This window comes from Hyperolius riggenbachi, chromosome 10, assembly GCF_040937935.1.
Source record: "Hyperolius riggenbachi isolate aHypRig1 chromosome 10, aHypRig1.pri, whole genome shotgun sequence".
NCBI lineage: Eukaryota > Metazoa > Chordata > Amphibia > Anura > Hyperoliidae > Hyperolius > Hyperolius riggenbachi.
Window position 1 is genome coordinate 21,865,512 of NC_090655.1, and position 16,716 is coordinate 21,882,227.

Below are 16,716 nucleotides of genomic sequence, written 5' to 3' on the forward strand. Positions count from 1 at the left end.
GGCAAGAGCAGGATCACTAGTGCACAATCCTTACACTCCTCTGCCAGTAACATAACCTGCTCCACCAGCCATTCTGCTCCACTGACTCGCATATATTTTTTCAGCATATTTTTTGTGCTAAAAAAATAGGCTTATATGCGAGTATATACGGTATCTATCAAACTGCAGTTTTACACTGCCTAATGGGCTGTCGATCTAGAGTCACTCCTCCCCCTTTCAAGTGCGATCATAAAATCTATACAATTTCTGATAAAAATGACTGTGGGGTGGGCATGTTGGGGCATCGATCTCTGGAAGATTTAATTGAATCTGCCATGGAAAATCGGCTAGTGTATGGGGGTTCCTTAAAGCTGCCCCAAAATAACACTAGTTGGGGAAAAAGGCGGGAATAAAACTCATGAATTAGGCTGCCACGCCCAGTGCCCCTTCTTCAGGTCCACTCACCTCAGTCCTGGCATATCTGTGGGACCGCCCCATACCGCTCAGAGACTGTCTAAACAACATCCATACAATGGAATTCACAACCAGGGCAGGTAACTGAGCTCGGATTCTCAGCCTCTCGCTCCTATTAAATAATTCATCCCGAACTCCACTTATACTTTTACGAGTCGCTTTTTATTGTGCCTTTGTGACAGGGCTGGTGTTCCGGTCAGAAGGGTTAACTTTAAGTGTTTTCCTTCCTCACTTGGCTACAAACATGTCTGGGTACTTTGCAACTGTCAGATGCTTTGTGGTCCTTGATAGTGAAAGGCTGGTCAAAGAGATGATTTTAAAGTGGACCTGAACTCCTGCACAGGACAGGAGGAGACCTAGAGAAATGCACCCTGTATGTATTTAGAGAGTTTAGTCTGTCCCCCTCATCTGTGACTAATCACACGTTGTAATTGGATCTCTGTGTCACATGACTGCCTATGGCAGATAAGCTCATTTGAAAGCACAGGATGTTAATATGTCTGCTTCCATGAAAGCAGGAAGTAGAAACAGAGCAGATTTATTTTAGGATTTATATCAGCTGTAACAAAGAACTATTTTTAGTTTAAAAGTTATTTTGCTGCTGCCTATCTTTTAGAGCAGAGAGGAGTTCTGAGTTCAGGTCTGCTTTAAAGGACAACTGAAGTAAGCGGGATAAGGAGGCTGCCATATTTATCTCCTTTTAACCACTTAAGGACCGGGCTATGTTTTGCAGATCTGTGGTGCGTGGGCTCTCCAGCCCGCAGCACAGATCAGGATTGACGCAGGGCGATCAGATTAGCCACCTCCTCCCCCCCCTCCCTTTTTTTTTCCCCCATCAGGGGGATGACCTGCTGGGGGGGGGGGGTCTGATCGCCACCGCTCCTCAAAGCCCCCCTCCGCAGCGATTTCCAGCCTCCCTCTCCTTCCCACTCTACCTCCCCTCCTTCCCATGGGCGGCACAGGACGGCGATCCGTCCTGCACTGCCTCTGATAGGCTTCAGCCTATCAGATGCCGGCAATCCCCGGCCAATCAGAGGCCGGGGATCACCGATCTCCTTTACGGCGATGCTGAACACCGGGGATTTCAGCCACTCGTACAAGCGGCCGTTTCCATGGAAACACCACTTCGACCTGCCGACGCCTGTCGGCGTTAGGCGGTCGTTAATTAAGCAATACCAGTTGCCTGGCTGCCCTGTTCATCTAATACTCCTCTAATACCTGCCTCTAATACTTTCAGCCATACACCCTGAACAAGCATGCAGCAGATCAGGTGTTTCTGACATTATTGTCAGCTCTGACAAGATTAGCTGCATGCTTGTTTCAGGTGTTGTTCAGACACTACTGCAGCCAAATAGATCTGTAGAACAGCCAGGCAACTGGTATTGCTAAAAGCGGATCCAAGATGAAAAACTAACTATAACAAGTAACTTGTCTATATATCTTATCTAAAGTTTAGATAGTTTACACAGCAAATCTACAGTAGCTGCAAACAGCTTCAAAAGTTTGATTATTTATTCCTGTGATACAATGAGGGCAGCCATGTTCTGTTTGTCACATTGTCACAGGCTGAGGGCTGGAGATGCTATCAGCTTACCTGTGTGTAAATTCAGTCCCCTCTCCTCCTCCCCTCGGCCTCTGAAATCTCTGGCTAGTAACCACCTCCTCCCCCTGCCCAGGCTGAACTCCCATAAGCCCTTGCTACAGTGCCAAGGCACAAAAGGCGCTGTGGGCGAGGCTTGTTTAGTTTATAGGGAATTAGAGTATTAAAACAAAAACAAAAAAGTATTTGGCTTGAGAAATGCCGTATAAACTATATGAAAGGAACACAATTATGCAATGTGTAAAAGTTTATCTCGGATCCACTTTAGCAGGAAATAAATATGGCAGCCTCCATATACCTTAGTTCATTTGTCCCTAGGTGGCAACGCTGATCCTAGTTTCCTCATACTGCCCCCCTGGCCTCCTCCTTGGTAGGGATTGGAAATGGACAGAACTTCAGTAGTCAGAACTCTGTTGTCAGTACAGTGTGTGGAGAGGAAGTGGCATTCTGAGGTACAATAGCGCCCTCTGTATGTACGCTGTGTGTATTGACTGTGTTTTTTCTTGTCCCCTCTCAGGTGCCAATATTGAGGCCCATGGACCTAATGGTTGAAGCAAGTCCGCGGAGGATATTTGCTAATGCACATACGTATCACATAAACTCTATTTCAGTAAATAGCGACCATGAAACATACCTTTCTGCTGATGACCTGAGAATTAATTTATGGCATTTAGAAATTACAGATAGAAGTTTTAGTATCCTTTTCTGGTGAACCGTATACGTATGTCATAGGGGGCTCGATGCTTCTACTGTTTGCATTTTATGATTGCATCAGTTTTATGTAACCTCATGCTTTGCTGTTTTATTTGTTTTATTATTATTTAGTATTTATATAGAGCCAACATCTTCCGCAGCGCTGTACAGAGTATATCGCCTTGTCACTAACTGTCCCTCGGAGGGTCTCACAATCTAGTCCCTACCAGAGTCCCTATGTCTATGTGTGTATCGTGGTGTATGTATCGTAATCTAGGGCCAATTTAGAGGGGAAGCCAGTTAATTTATCTGTATGTTTTTGGGATGTGGGGGGAAACTGGAGTGCCCGGAGGAAACCCACACAGACACAGGAAGAACATGCAAACTTCCTGCAGATAGTGCCCTGGCTGGGATTCGAACTGGGGACCCAGCGTTGCAAGGCAAGGGTGCCAACCACCACACCGCTGTGCTGCCCGTGCTTTATGGTGTGCGCTTATTCACTGTGTAATCACCTGCGCAACTTCCTGTTCATGCAATGATCTAATCAACCAATCGTGGCAGGAGTGCCTAAAGTCATGCAGACAAATGTCATGAAAGCCAGCCAGTGCTCAGGTCAAACAGTTGAATGGGGTAAAAAATGTACTAGCAGTTATTTTGACACTGGCATAATTGTGTGAGCTCCGGACATGGATGGTTTGGGTCTTTGTTACTGCTGATCACCTGGGATTCTCATGAAAAACAGTCTTAGAGCTCAAACCCACCAGCAGCCTTTTCTAATGATTTTGAAAAGCTCTTGCTAATGCAATGTGATGGGGGATTTTGATAAAATCGCATCGCTCAAGTGGGATCACATTCATAGCATTACATTAGCAAGAGCTTTTCAAACCACAAACGCTTAGAAAATCGCTCCCAGTGGGGTCCAGGCCTTACTCCGAATAGTGTGAAAATTGTAAAAACATTCACTGGAGCTGGAAATGGCCTGCTGATAGAAGTCAGTAAGTGGCCAGACTAGTTTGAGGCAACAGGCTGTAGATAAACTCTTATACAAATGTGGTGAGCAGGTAAGGGCTCCATAAATCTGAACCCCCTCCCCAAATCAGCAGAAATCAAAATTCAACATGATTGGTTAGTGCTGCATTTGTGCTGCAAAAATTGAGATTTGTGCTGTTTTCATTATAAAGATAATTTTACTTATTTTTCCCCAGACAATAACACCACCCAGCCACCATAAAACAGCCTACCGTCATGAAACCGGTATGGTTGGGTAGGGCTGTGCTTGTGCTCATTTGTACTGCAAACTTAATCATTATATCTATTATAGTTTTTGAGATCTGCAAGTTTTTATAAAGGTCAAAAGTTCACGTTGCCCCACTACAGCAGTGCAAAGGCAAAGAGTGAACGTTTGACCTTTATAAAAACTTGCAGATCTCAAAAACTATTTAAAAAAAAAAAAAATTCTGACGCACAAATACAGCCCTACCCAACCAAACCAGATTCATATCCAGTACGAGCATATATGAAAAAAGGGTGCAAGCGATTGCCACTAGTAGAATATCGCTTTAATTAGCGATACCCTACTGCTGGACTCTATTAGTAAAATATTGGTAATGTTAACTAATATTTTACTATGGCTAAACCCAACCCTACTCTCACACAGAATCCTCCCTATACTGATGCCTAACCCTCCCTTGGTGGTGCCTAACCCTAAGACCCCCCCCCCCCCCCCCCCCCCATCCCAGTGGCATCTAAACCTAAGCCCCCCCCCCTCTGCTGCAAAGCTATGATATGCGGCAAGAAAGGTAAATTCTGGCACCCAGATGTGCCTGATTAGTGGCAGGAAAAGTACATTTCGGCGCTGCTATGTAATGCTGCAATTAACATTTTCACCGCAATGCTATCGGGCACCAAAATTTACTTTCACTGCCGCTAATTTAACCTTCCTTGCCGCATATCGAAGCCATCGGAAATGCCGCGATTTGCGGCAAAGGAAGTAAATTCCGGCAGATAGTGGGCGACGGTGTGCACCCAAATTTTCATCTTTTAGCTTTTATAATAGGTGCCTATGGCGACGACCTTTTTTCCCATAAGGGTGCATGCTCCCTTTTTTCTCCTTACCATTGCACGGGGGCTGGGTGATGCTATCTTGGAAAAACAAGTGCTATTATCTACAAAATGAAAGTGGCACAAATCCTTAATTTTTGCAGCGCAAATGGGCACAAGACAAGACAGACAAGGCAAATAACATTTATATCGCGCTTTTCTTCTGGCGGACTCAAAGCGCCAGAGCTGCAGCCACTAGGACGCGCTCTATAGGCAGTAGCAGTGTTAGGGAGACTTTCCCAAGGTCTCCTACTGAATAGGTGCTGGCTTACTGAACAGGCAGAGCCGAGATCCGAACCCTGGTCTCCTGTGTCAGAGGCAGAGCCCTTAACCACAAACGAAGCATTAACCAAACATGATGGAAATTTTATTTCTGCTGATTTGGGGATGGGCGGGTGGTGGTGTATCTGGCTTCATTGAGCAATACATTGATCCATATCTTGTTTCACAGCCCAAAACAGAAATCTGGTGTCACACAGCAGATGTGATAGCAGGACTCCAGGCCACGCTGATGATTTAACAACTCGTAATCGTCACTACAAGTAGCTATGAGTACGTAGCCAAATTGAATAGCACTGCCTGCGGTGGAGAGGGTTGTTAACTTGTCTATGCTGCTGCCTATAGCTGATGCGTTCCACTCGTGGTCCACATAACCTCACTACTTCCTCCTTCCAGGTTTAAAGTAGTGGAGTTAAAGTGGATCCGAGATAAACTTTTACTCATCGCATAATTGTGTTCCTTTCATATAGTTTTATAGGGCATTCCTCAAGCCAAATACTTTTTTTTTTTATGGTTTTAATATTTTTAATTCCCTATAAACTAAACATGACTCGCCCACAGCTCTTTATGTGCCTTGGCACTGTAGCAAAGGCTTATGGGAGCTCAGTCTGGGCAGGAGGAGGAGGTTACTAGCCAGAGATTTCAGAGGCCGGGAGGAGGGGACTGAATTTGTCACAGGCTGAGGGCTGGAGATGCAGAGCAGCTTGCCTGTGTGTAATGTGACAAACAGAACATGGCTGCTGTCGTATCACAGGAATAAATAATCATAAACTGTTGAAGCTGTTTGCAGCTAGATTTGCTGTGTACACTATCTAGACTTTAGATAAGCTATATAGACAAGTTACTTGTTATAGTTAGTTTTTCATCTCAGATCCGCTTTATGTGGACCAAGTGGAACATATTGGCTACAGGCGGTGGCATGGGTAAGTTAACCCCGCCCACCCCCGCGGGCAGCACTATCAAATCTAAATTTCGATTATGAGTAGCTATGTACTCATTGGTACTCGTAGTGACCATCACTATTAACAATCTCCCTTGGGATGGTACCCGGCAGGAAGAAACCGTTTTCTGTTTTAGGCAGCAGGAGGTCTCTCAGATCTGTTTGGGTGGATTACAGTGGCTAGTATCATTATTATTATTTTTAACTAGTATACGTATCTAAATAAAATTGCCAAAAAATAGTGCCCCGTGTGTGTGTACCACTTTTTTTCCCCTAATTAGGTCACTATATGTCACAATTTTTTTTTTTCTTTTTACCTGGTCTGGGTGCCTTTGCTTAACTTGCACAACTGTACCGTACCAGCGACATTGTGAAAAGTTGTTTTGTTTCGTTTTTTTTTTTAGCTTAAGTGTCTGGCTTATCTCAACACGCAAATAACAGAAAGCTTCCTATTTCAGATAAGACCAGGGCACTGTGACCAAAAGGTAATTCCCCCTCCCTTTGAAGAGTTTACACAGTTATGTGCGCCTGTTATCTAGGCGATGTTTATTGTGGAAGGGACACTTTAATATATTTATCACTTGCAGACTTAAGGCTCGTACACACGCCGTACTAAAGGCAACGACGGGTCCGTCAGACCCTCCCGCTGAGCGGATCGTTCAGAAACATCCTTATCAGTCTGCAGACTGACTGTACACACGCCCAGCGGGAGGGTCTGATGGACCCTTCGTTCCCTTTAGTACACCATGTGTACGAGCCTTTATAGAACAAATCATGAGGATGTGCTTACACATTTCCACTTTGCTGCATAGTTGCTAAGGGCAACAGAAGTGAGAAGCGTACGGAGGCTGCCATATTTATTTCCTTTTAAACAATACCAGTTGCCTGGCAGCCCTGCTGATCTATTTGGCTGCAGTAGTGTCTGAATAACACCAGAAACAAGCATGCAGCTAGTCTTGCCAGACCTGATAATAATGTCAGAAACCTCTGATCTGCTGCATGCTTGTTCAGGGTCTATGGCTAAAAGTATCAGAGGCAGAGGATCAGGAGGACAGCCAGGCAACTGGTATTGCTTAAAAGGAAATAAAAATGGCAACCTCCATATCCCACACACTTCAGTTGTCCTTTGAGCCTGCTGTGTGTTTATAGATATACTTGGTGGTCTCTTGCCCTCTTTAATGCAATATATTCAGCTTCAGTGTGATGTATTGAGAAATGATTGCTTACATAAAAAATATCCTTAACGCAGTTTCCAGACATTGTAGATATTAAACCTGCTAATATGGAGGAATTGACAGAAGTTATCACAGCCGCTGAATTCCATCCTCATCAATGTAACGTGTTTGTCTACAGCAGTAGCAAAGGAACGATTAGACTCTGTGACATGCGGGACTCGGCTCTCTGCGATAGACATTCAAAGTGTAAGAAAAGTCCAGACACACCACATGCTTATCAGCGCACTCACATCCTGTGTGTCCAGACCCCCCACATGCTTATCAGCGCACTCACATCCTGTGTGTCCAGACCCCCCACATGCTTATCAGCGCACTCACTTCCTGTCTGTCCAGACCCCCCACATGCTTATCAGCGCACTCACTTCCTGTCTGTCCAGACCCCCCACATGCTTATCAGCGCACTTCCTGTGTGTCCAGACCCCCCCCCCCGCCCACATGCTTATCAGCGCACTTACTTCCTGTGTGTCCAGACCCACCACATGCTCATTGCCGCACTCACTTCCTGTGTGTCCAGACCCACCACATGCTTATCAGCGCACTCACTTCCTGTGTGTCCAGACCCACCACATGCTTATCAGCGCACTCACTTCCTGTGTGTCCAGACCCCCGCATGCTTATTAGCGCACTCACTTCCTGCGTGTCCAGACCCACCACATGCTTATCAGCGCACTCACTTCCTGTGTGTCCAGACACACCACATGCTTATTAGCGCACTCACTTCCTGCGTGTCCAGACCCACCACATGCTTATCAGCGCACTCACTTCCTGTGTGTCCAGACCCCCGCATGCTTATTAGCGCACTCACTTCCTGTGTGTCCAGACCCACCACATGCTTATTAGCGCACTTACTTCCTGTGTGTCCAGACCCACCACATGCTTATTAGCGCACTCACTTCCTGTGTCTCCAGACCCACCACATGCTTATTAGCGCACTCACTTCCTGCGTGTCCAGACCCACCACATGCTTATTAGCGCACTCACTTCCTGTGTCTCCAGACCCACCACATGCTTATTAGCGCACTCACTTCCTGCGTGTCCAGACCCACCACATGCTTATTAGCGCACTCACTTCCTGTGTTTCCAGACCCACCAAACGTTTTAGTATACTCCATGCGTGTCCTGACACACCAGACATTTATTAGCGCACTTCCTGCGTGTCCAAACACACCATATGCTTATTGCCGCACTCACTTCCTGTGTGTCTAGACACACCACATGCTTATTGCTGCACTCACTTCCTGTGTGTCCAGACACACCACATGCTTATCAGCGCACTCACCTCCTGCGTGTCCAGACACACCACACGCTTATCAGCGCACTTGCTTCCTGCGTGTCGAGACACACCACATGCTTATCAGCGCACTCACTTCCTGCGTGTCCAGACACACCACATGCTCATCAGCGCACTCACCTCCTGTGTGTCCAGACACCCCACATGCTCATCAGCGCACTCACCTCCTGTGTGTCCAGACACACCACATGCTTAGCAGCGCACTTACTTCCTGCATGTCCAGACACACCACATGCTTATTAGCGCACTCACTTCCTGTGTCCAGACCCACCAAACGTTTTATTGTACTCACTTCATGCGTGTCCTGACACACCAGACGCTTATTGCCGCACTCCCTTCCTGCGTGTCCAGACACACCACATGCTTATTGCCGCACTCCCTTCCTGCGTGTCCAGACACAGCACATGCTTATTGCCGCACTCCCTTCCTGCGTGTCCAGACACACCACATACTTATTGCCGCACTCCCTTCCTGCGTGTCCAGACACACCACATGCTTATTGCCGCACTCCCTTCCTGCGTGTCCAGACACACCACATGCTTATTGCCGCACTCCCTTCCTGCGTGTCCAGACACACCACATACTTATTGCCGCACTCCCTTCCTGCGTGTCCAGACACACCACATGCTTATTGCCGCACTCCCTTCCTGCGTGTCCAGACACACCACATGCTTATTGCCGCACTCACCACCTGCGTGTCCAGACACACCACATGCTTATTGCCGCACTCCCTTCCTGCGTGTCCAGACACACCACATGCTTATTGCCGCACTCCCTTCCTGCGTGTCCAGACACACCACATGCTTATTGCCGCACTCACCACCTGTGTGTCCAGACACACCACATGCTTATTGCCGCACTCCCTTCCTGCGTGTCCAGACACACCACATGCTTATTGCCGCACTCCCTTCCTGCGTGTCCAGACACACCACATGCTTATTGCCGCACTCCCTTCCTGCGTGTCCAGACACACCACATGCTTATTGCCGCACTCACTTCCTGCGTGTCCAGACACACCACATGCTTATTGCCGCACTCACCTCCTGCGTGTCCAGACACACCACATGTTTATCAGCACACTCACTTCCTGCGTGTCCAGACACACCACATGCTTATCAGCGCACTCACTTCCTGTGTCCAAACCCACCAAACGTTTTAGTGTACTCACTTCATGCGTGTCCTGACACACCAGACGTTTATTAGCACACTTCCTGCGTGTCCTGACACACCAGACGTTTATTAGCGCACTTCCTGCGTGTCCAAACACACCACATGCTTATTGCCGCACTCACTTCCTGTGTGTCCAGATCCACCACATGCTTATCAGCGCACTCACCTCCTGCGTGTCCAGACACACCACATACTTATCTGCGCACTATGAAAACAGATGGTGCCGGTCTTCACTTCTAAATTGAGCAGAGACCATGAAACCGTAAAAACTAGATTTAAAGGGAACCAGAGACGAAGCACCCTTGTGTATTTTACCATATATATTAGTAAGAACATTACAGAAAACACCTACGTGTCTGTTACCTAAACACCTACCTAAGTGTCTGTTATCAGCTGTGATAAGAATCCTGGACCGAGCATTCAGTCTGGCTTTGCAGGGAATAATTATAGCTGAGTCATTATAGCAGAGCCACAAGGGGGCAGGCTTGGGCTTGAAAAGACACCAGAGAAGACAGACTCAGCTATAATCTTTCCGTAGCAAAGCTAGACTGAGTGCTCAGTCAGGGATTCTTATCAGAGGTGATAACAGTCAGATTAAACAGAGAACTATGTAACAAAGAGCAGATTAGGTGTTTACTGTCATGTTCCCACTGATTTATAAGGTAAAATACAAGAGGGTGCTTCATCTCTGGTTCTCTTTAAATATAAAATAAAACTGAGACAACTAAAAAAGTCATTTTAAGGAGGAGGAGGATATACTATTATTACTATTACTACTGTTGTTTTTCTCATCAGTTTATTTTCACCTCGGATGTCCTTTAAGGTTCCCCATACATTACTCAATTTACCACTAAGAAATTAAGTGATCTACTTTATTAGATGGTCAACAACAGTGTGGTCGATTGACTAGTGGCCCGCACACTGCAAGCAAGGTCCTATGCGATTCTTTCACTCATCGAGCTGAATGATGCTTTGCCTCCATGATTCCTTCTCGATGGACCGATATTTTCCATCTGCCTGATCTAGTAAATTGAACGTTTCGACCAGATATCAGCCAATTTCCATCGATCGTCAGAAAGGAACATAATTGACTCTCCCTAGATCCAATACAATGTCCACTGAATGACTGACAGAAAAATCCACTGGCCACCTTTAGATATGCTTTAGATTTCCTGCCTGTGTACATGACGTCTGTATATTTTTCACATGGGGCTTGAAAGGACCACTATAGCGAGGGGGAAAAAAAGGTAAGCTGTTAAAATCTGTCAGAACTGACAGTTTTGGACTAGTGCATCTTCTCATGGGGGATTCTCAGGATTTTCTTTGTTTTTAAAAGCATTTCCTGAGCAGCACTTGCTGTCAAAATAGTGAGATGCCAGCCAGCCTCGCCACTCACTTTCAAACTATTTTGACAGTTGGACTGAGCAACTGCTTGCTGTTCAGGAAATGCTTTTTGAAATCAAGGAAAACCATGAGAATCCCACATGAGGAGATGGACTAGTCCAAAACCTGTCGGTTCTGTCACATTTTAACACTATACTTTTTATTTTATTTATTTATTAATTTTTTCTGTAGTGGCCCTTCAAAACGAATCTAGTATTTACCATTTGGAGAACTTAAAGCCAATGGGTACCTTTTAAAAAATAAAAAAGTCAGATACTCACCTAAGGAGAGGGAAGGCTCGGTCCTAATGAGCCTTCCCTCTCTTCTCCCGGTGCCCTCGGTGCTGCGCTGGCTTCCCCGTTCGCGTCCGCCGCCGCACGGACTTCGGAGGTCTTCGCGAGCACTCGGGCTTCCGAAGACGGGCCGCTCCATACTACGTACGTGCGAGCGCGTCATAGAGGGCGCTCGCGCATGCGTAGTATGGAGCGGCCGCGTCATCGGGAGCCCGAGTGCTCCCGAAGGCTTCCGAAAGCTCCCTTCGGCATGCGGAAGTGGCAGTATTTGACCAAACTGGTCGAATACTGCCACAGGGGATCCTACGCGGGACCGGGCATCGGGAGAGGAGAGGGAAGGCTCATTAGGACCAAGCCTTCCCTCTCCTTAGGTGAGTATCTGACTTTTTCTTTTTTTTATACGGTAAACATTCACTTTAAAGCCTTTGACTGCTAGTGACTGAATGTTCATTTTTCTCCTCACTAATAGTACATATTTTTGTGTTTGTAGTTTTTGAAGAGCCGGAAGACCCGAGCAGCAGGTCGTTTTTCTCTGAAATCATCTCTTCGATATCAGACGTAAAGTTCAGTCATAGTGGCCGCTACATGATGACTAGAGACTACCTGTCTGTCAAAGTGTGGGACCTCAACATGGAGAACAGGCCGGTAGAAACATATCAGGTGTGTGCCCTGCTTACCTAATCATACATCTCTTCTCGTAATTGGCTACATTCAGAATGGGAGGTGGAGCCCCTCCCCATCTGCACCTATAAACTTTGGAGTTGGAGAATTTTTGTACAGACTCCACAGCCCTGCTCATAGTACTGAAGGAGGAGGGTGGGGTTGAAATACAAATTTATGCTGTACTGTACAGGGCTGTGGAGTTGGAGTCTCGGACAGCAATGGGCATTCGAGTTGAAAGCCACTCAAATTCGAAATTGTAATGAGACTTAATTAAGGCAGGTGTGAGCATGGGAGACGAGGGGTTACTTACCCAGAAGTCCGTCGGGCTCCTATGCGTATCACTCCAGTCGCATGCGACCTATGGGATGCACTTTTTTCTTCAAGCCGGAAGGAGGAAGTGCAGTAGTGAGTCTTGGAATGTCCCATAGGACACTAACACTAACTGCGCAAAAAAAAAGAAAAGTTAAAATAAATGGCTAAAAACTCTCTTTAAATTAAAGTGACACTGAAGCGAAAAAACAATGTATGATAGAATGAATGGTATGTGTAATACGGATAAGTAATAGAACAAAAGTAGAGAAGAAATTAGTCTCATATTTTTATTTTCAGTTATATAGCATATTTCATCATATTGTCATATTTGCAATTTGCTCTGTCTTTTAGTTTAAAATACAGATTGTGGTTTGCAGAGCTAATGACCCTTTGAACTTCTCTTCTCACTGAATCTAATCTTCAGCTGTCTGTCACTGTTTCCTTGATGTATAGTTCTCCAGAAATCAGCAACCAACTTGGAGGTGGAGCTCAGAGAAACTAGTTAGCATTGATAACTGAAGTTTCTTATCTGTCTGTAGTGGAAACAATATGACTTGTTTCTTTGCTACTAATGTTCTATAACTTAGCTGTACTACTCAAACAAATCATTATTTCTTAAGTTTATTTTCTCACTTTTCATTTTCAACTTACAAATTCTCAATCAGATTTCTTTATATATATTTTACATTTCTTTTGTTGGTTTTCAGGTTCATGAATATTTGCGGAGTAAGCTGTGTTCTCTCTATGAGAATGACTGCATCTTTGACAAGTTTGAGTGCTGCTGGAACGGATCTGACAGGTAAGAAGGCCGCAATCGCCCGACGTGGCCATAGTTGGGGGAAAAACTAAACACAACAGGAATCTTCATTGCTTTTTATTAGGTTTAGTACTGAAACAACTTTATTTTACTGTAAAGGTAGCCATGTTTGGGCAGATTCGACCAACAGACAAATCTCTCTCTAAACAGACTCTATTAGAGAGATATCTAATTGCCCCACCGCTGCCTCCGGGATTCCTCCTTCACATACACACGAGTCCGCCACGTGGATTCCTAGTAAGGGCGTGCACGTGTGTGACATCAAATACGCGCCCTTACTAGGAGACCACGTAGGACGTACGTGTATGGAGGGGGGAATGCAGCCAGAACAGCGTAAGAACAAGCGCAGGCCATGGACAGGTAATGTATACTTTACACGGGGGGGACATTTTTACATTAGGGGACATAGTTGGGAGTTTCGTCACGTTCGTCGATTCTCGCGATTGCATGCTGTTCCCGTTGCGCACTCGAGCAAGTCGGCCCAACATTTTGCAGCATGTGCAATTGAGAATTCGACCAATTTTCGTCCCGAAATTGGTCACATTGTTGTTCGGGCTTGCACTTGGCGGCACCAATTTTCATCCAATTCGATTATAATATATGTATGGCCACCTTAAATAAGGAAATATTAAGTACGGTATCACTCGCTGCCCTGTAGGGTGGCTTCAAAACGTCAAATGATCGATTAATAGCAGAAACAAAATTTATAAATTGGTTCAAAGCTGTGCAGAATGGTTTGAATAAGGACAACAACTTCTTATATTGGTATGAGGCGCATGATATTTAAACTTTCTCAGCCATTCTAGCTGAACTTGTGAACTAAGAATTTACGATACCTCTGTATCAATCCTAATACCAGGTCTGTGAGCATGGCATAAACATGGATCCTTATCTTAGCTAACAACCTTTAACCCCATCTAGATGGTTTGTTTGAATTAAGGCATCTTAATGACATGTATTTATGCTTGAAAAAAATATCTGTTTTCCCTTTTGATGTTGCATGTATAAAGCTGTCTGTACCACCAGCCTGCAAACTAACAGGATATAAGCCCGACGAAGGCTGCAAGGCCGAAAGCTTGCTTATTTTTATTCATTTTTAGTTAGCCAATAAATGGTATCATCCTGATTTAAAACTTCTTACATATGAAAATGTGATGGGTTTACAGCTCCCCCTGCTGGTCTAACTGGATTACATGTGCAAGTACAAGAAAAGTGCAAATAAGATATTGGAAACAAAAAGGCCAACTAATCAGTCACTAAATGGTGAATAAGACATTGCTAATTCTGGCTGGCATGCACATTTCAGGCTATTCATATGCAACAAAAAAATTGTTCAGCCAAAATCCACAGGTAGTGCACTTGGCCTAATTCCAAGCAAGTCGCACTTGTATTAGCATCTTGTTGCCATCCGTCACTATCAGTCGCCAAGTCTGGGGACTTTGCTTTTGTAATGTTATAAAAGATTTCACAACAGCAGCAATGGGACACTCTCTTCTGACAAAACTTGTATGCTTAGAAAGCAGTGGTGCATCTCCTGAAATGTCCCAGCTGGGAAAAAAAAATCTACCTACCGGGGCTTCCTCCAGCCCCTGGCAGCTGACATGTCCCTCGCCGCAGCTCCGTTCCCAGACGGTGACCCGGGGTCTCCGTCTGCCATGGCGACTTTGCCATTTCGGGGTCTTCTGTGTCTGTGTGAGAGCCGCTGTCGATCACGTCCACGTGGTTTGGAGTGTACTGCGTGGTACCCCCCAGACCACTCATAGCCCTTAACCAGTACACTATCCAGCCATATACTGGTCCAAACCAGTGAGGTTTGTGGAACCCCGCACTGCTCTTTTCCTTGAGGCTGATTTCAGACTGCAATCCAGCTTTAGCCCACCCACCGCCAAAAATAGGCCTTCACGCTGGCCACTGATCAAACAGGAAGTGACGCGCGCTAGCCGTCAGTAACTTCCTGCTTCCAGTATGCGGAAGAATATTGTTAAAATGAGCATGCACGCTGCAACGTCACGTCGGTATTTTTTTCTTTCAAAATCCATGCGTTGCCACGCAACACAGATCGATGCAGAAGCCGCGTGCTAACATAGTTCTTGACCTGCGTCGGGGATGCAGCAAAAACGTAACTTCCGGTCGTGCCGTAACGTCACAATATAGAAGTCTCCATAGACTTTCATTGCACAGCAGTGGGGTGCGGTAAAAATACCGCTCCGCCCAGCTGTGAATGTTGAAGTTTGTGGAACTCCGCACTGCTCTGTTCCTTGAGGGTGGTTGTTCCTGTCTATGCGTATGGTGCCTCCCTTATTGTAGTACAGTCTGTTTGAGGTTTGTGGAACCCTACACTGCACCGTTCCTCAAGGGTGGTTGTTCCTGTCTATGTACTATAGTGCCTCCTCTATAATATCTCAGTCTATGTTGAGGTTTGTGGAACCCCGTATTGCTCTGTTCTTTGAGGGTTGTTCTTCCGGTCTATGCCCTATAGTGCCTCCCCTATTATAGCTTAGTCTATGTTGAGGTTCGTGGAACCCCGCAATGCTCTATTCCTTGAGGCTTGTTTTTCTTGTCTATGCCCTTTATATAGTGCCTCCCCTATAATATCTCAGTCTATGTTGAGGTTTGTGGAACCCTCGTACTGCTCTGTTCTTTGAGGGTTGTTCTTCCGGTCTATGCCCTATAGTGCCTCCCCTATTATAGCTCAGTCCATGTTGGGAAACCCTGCACTGCTCTGTTCCTTGAGGGTTGTTCTTCCTGTCTTTCAGCGCCATCATGACTGGTTCCTACAACAACTTCTTCAGAATGTTTGACAGAAACACCCGCCGAGACATCACCCTGGAGGCCTCTCGGGAAAGCAGCAAACCACGTGCCATTCTAAAGCCAAGGAAAGTCTGTACGGGCGGCAAGCGGAAGAAAGACGAGATCAACGTGGACAGCCTAGACTTCAACAAAAAGATCCTACACACTGCATGGCACCCCAAGGAGAATATCATCGCCGTCGCTGCCACCAATAATTTGTATATATTTCAGGACAAAGTTAATTAAATTACTTTTTTTTTTCTTTTTTCTTTTTTTCTCTTTTTTTATTTTATTTTTTCCCCTACTCTCCATAATTTTGAGGACAAAGTCTTGTTCTTGCATAGTTAAACCTAGTTGTTTATCTGTAAGAGATCAGACCGTATTGTCCTACCAGTGATAAAAAGGATAAAAAAAATACTGAACATGGATGCGGTTCCCTTCTGTAGAAATAAATGAAGAGATTAGCAGAAAGCCCACCTGGATTTCATTTCATGGTAACGATCTGTCCAGACACGACAAGCGAGCCCAATGCCCACATCTCAGAACGCAGACCAGTCCTCGTACGTTCAATCCGCCTTTCCGTGTTCCACATTACAGAGTGAAAGTGGCTTTCCAGAGAAAGGTGCCACAATTAAAACGTTTCCGGTTACCTTTGAGGTTTAAAGTACTAAATTCTACTTAAAGAGACACTGAAGCA

The 16,716-nt window shown here is 45.5% G+C and overlaps 1 protein-coding gene across 1 annotated transcript in view; it reads left to right on the plus strand.

The window, feature by feature from the left end:
- Positions 1–16,490, plus strand: part of PPP2R2D (protein phosphatase 2 regulatory subunit Bdelta) — a 62,537-nt gene extending 46,047 nt beyond the window's left edge. Inside the window, exons 6-10 of the mRNA XM_068258064.1 lie at positions 2,571–2,748; positions 7,322–7,486; positions 11,928–12,097; positions 13,120–13,211; positions 15,986–16,490. Of these exons, the coding sequence (XP_068114165.1) occupies positions 2,571–2,748; positions 7,322–7,486; positions 11,928–12,097; positions 13,120–13,211; positions 15,986–16,265 (885 nt within the window). The 3' untranslated portion in view covers positions 16,266–16,490. The remainder of the gene's footprint in view (positions 1–2,570; positions 2,749–7,321; positions 7,487–11,927; positions 12,098–13,119; positions 13,212–15,985) is intronic.
- Positions 16,491–16,716: the final 226 nt, after the last annotated feature.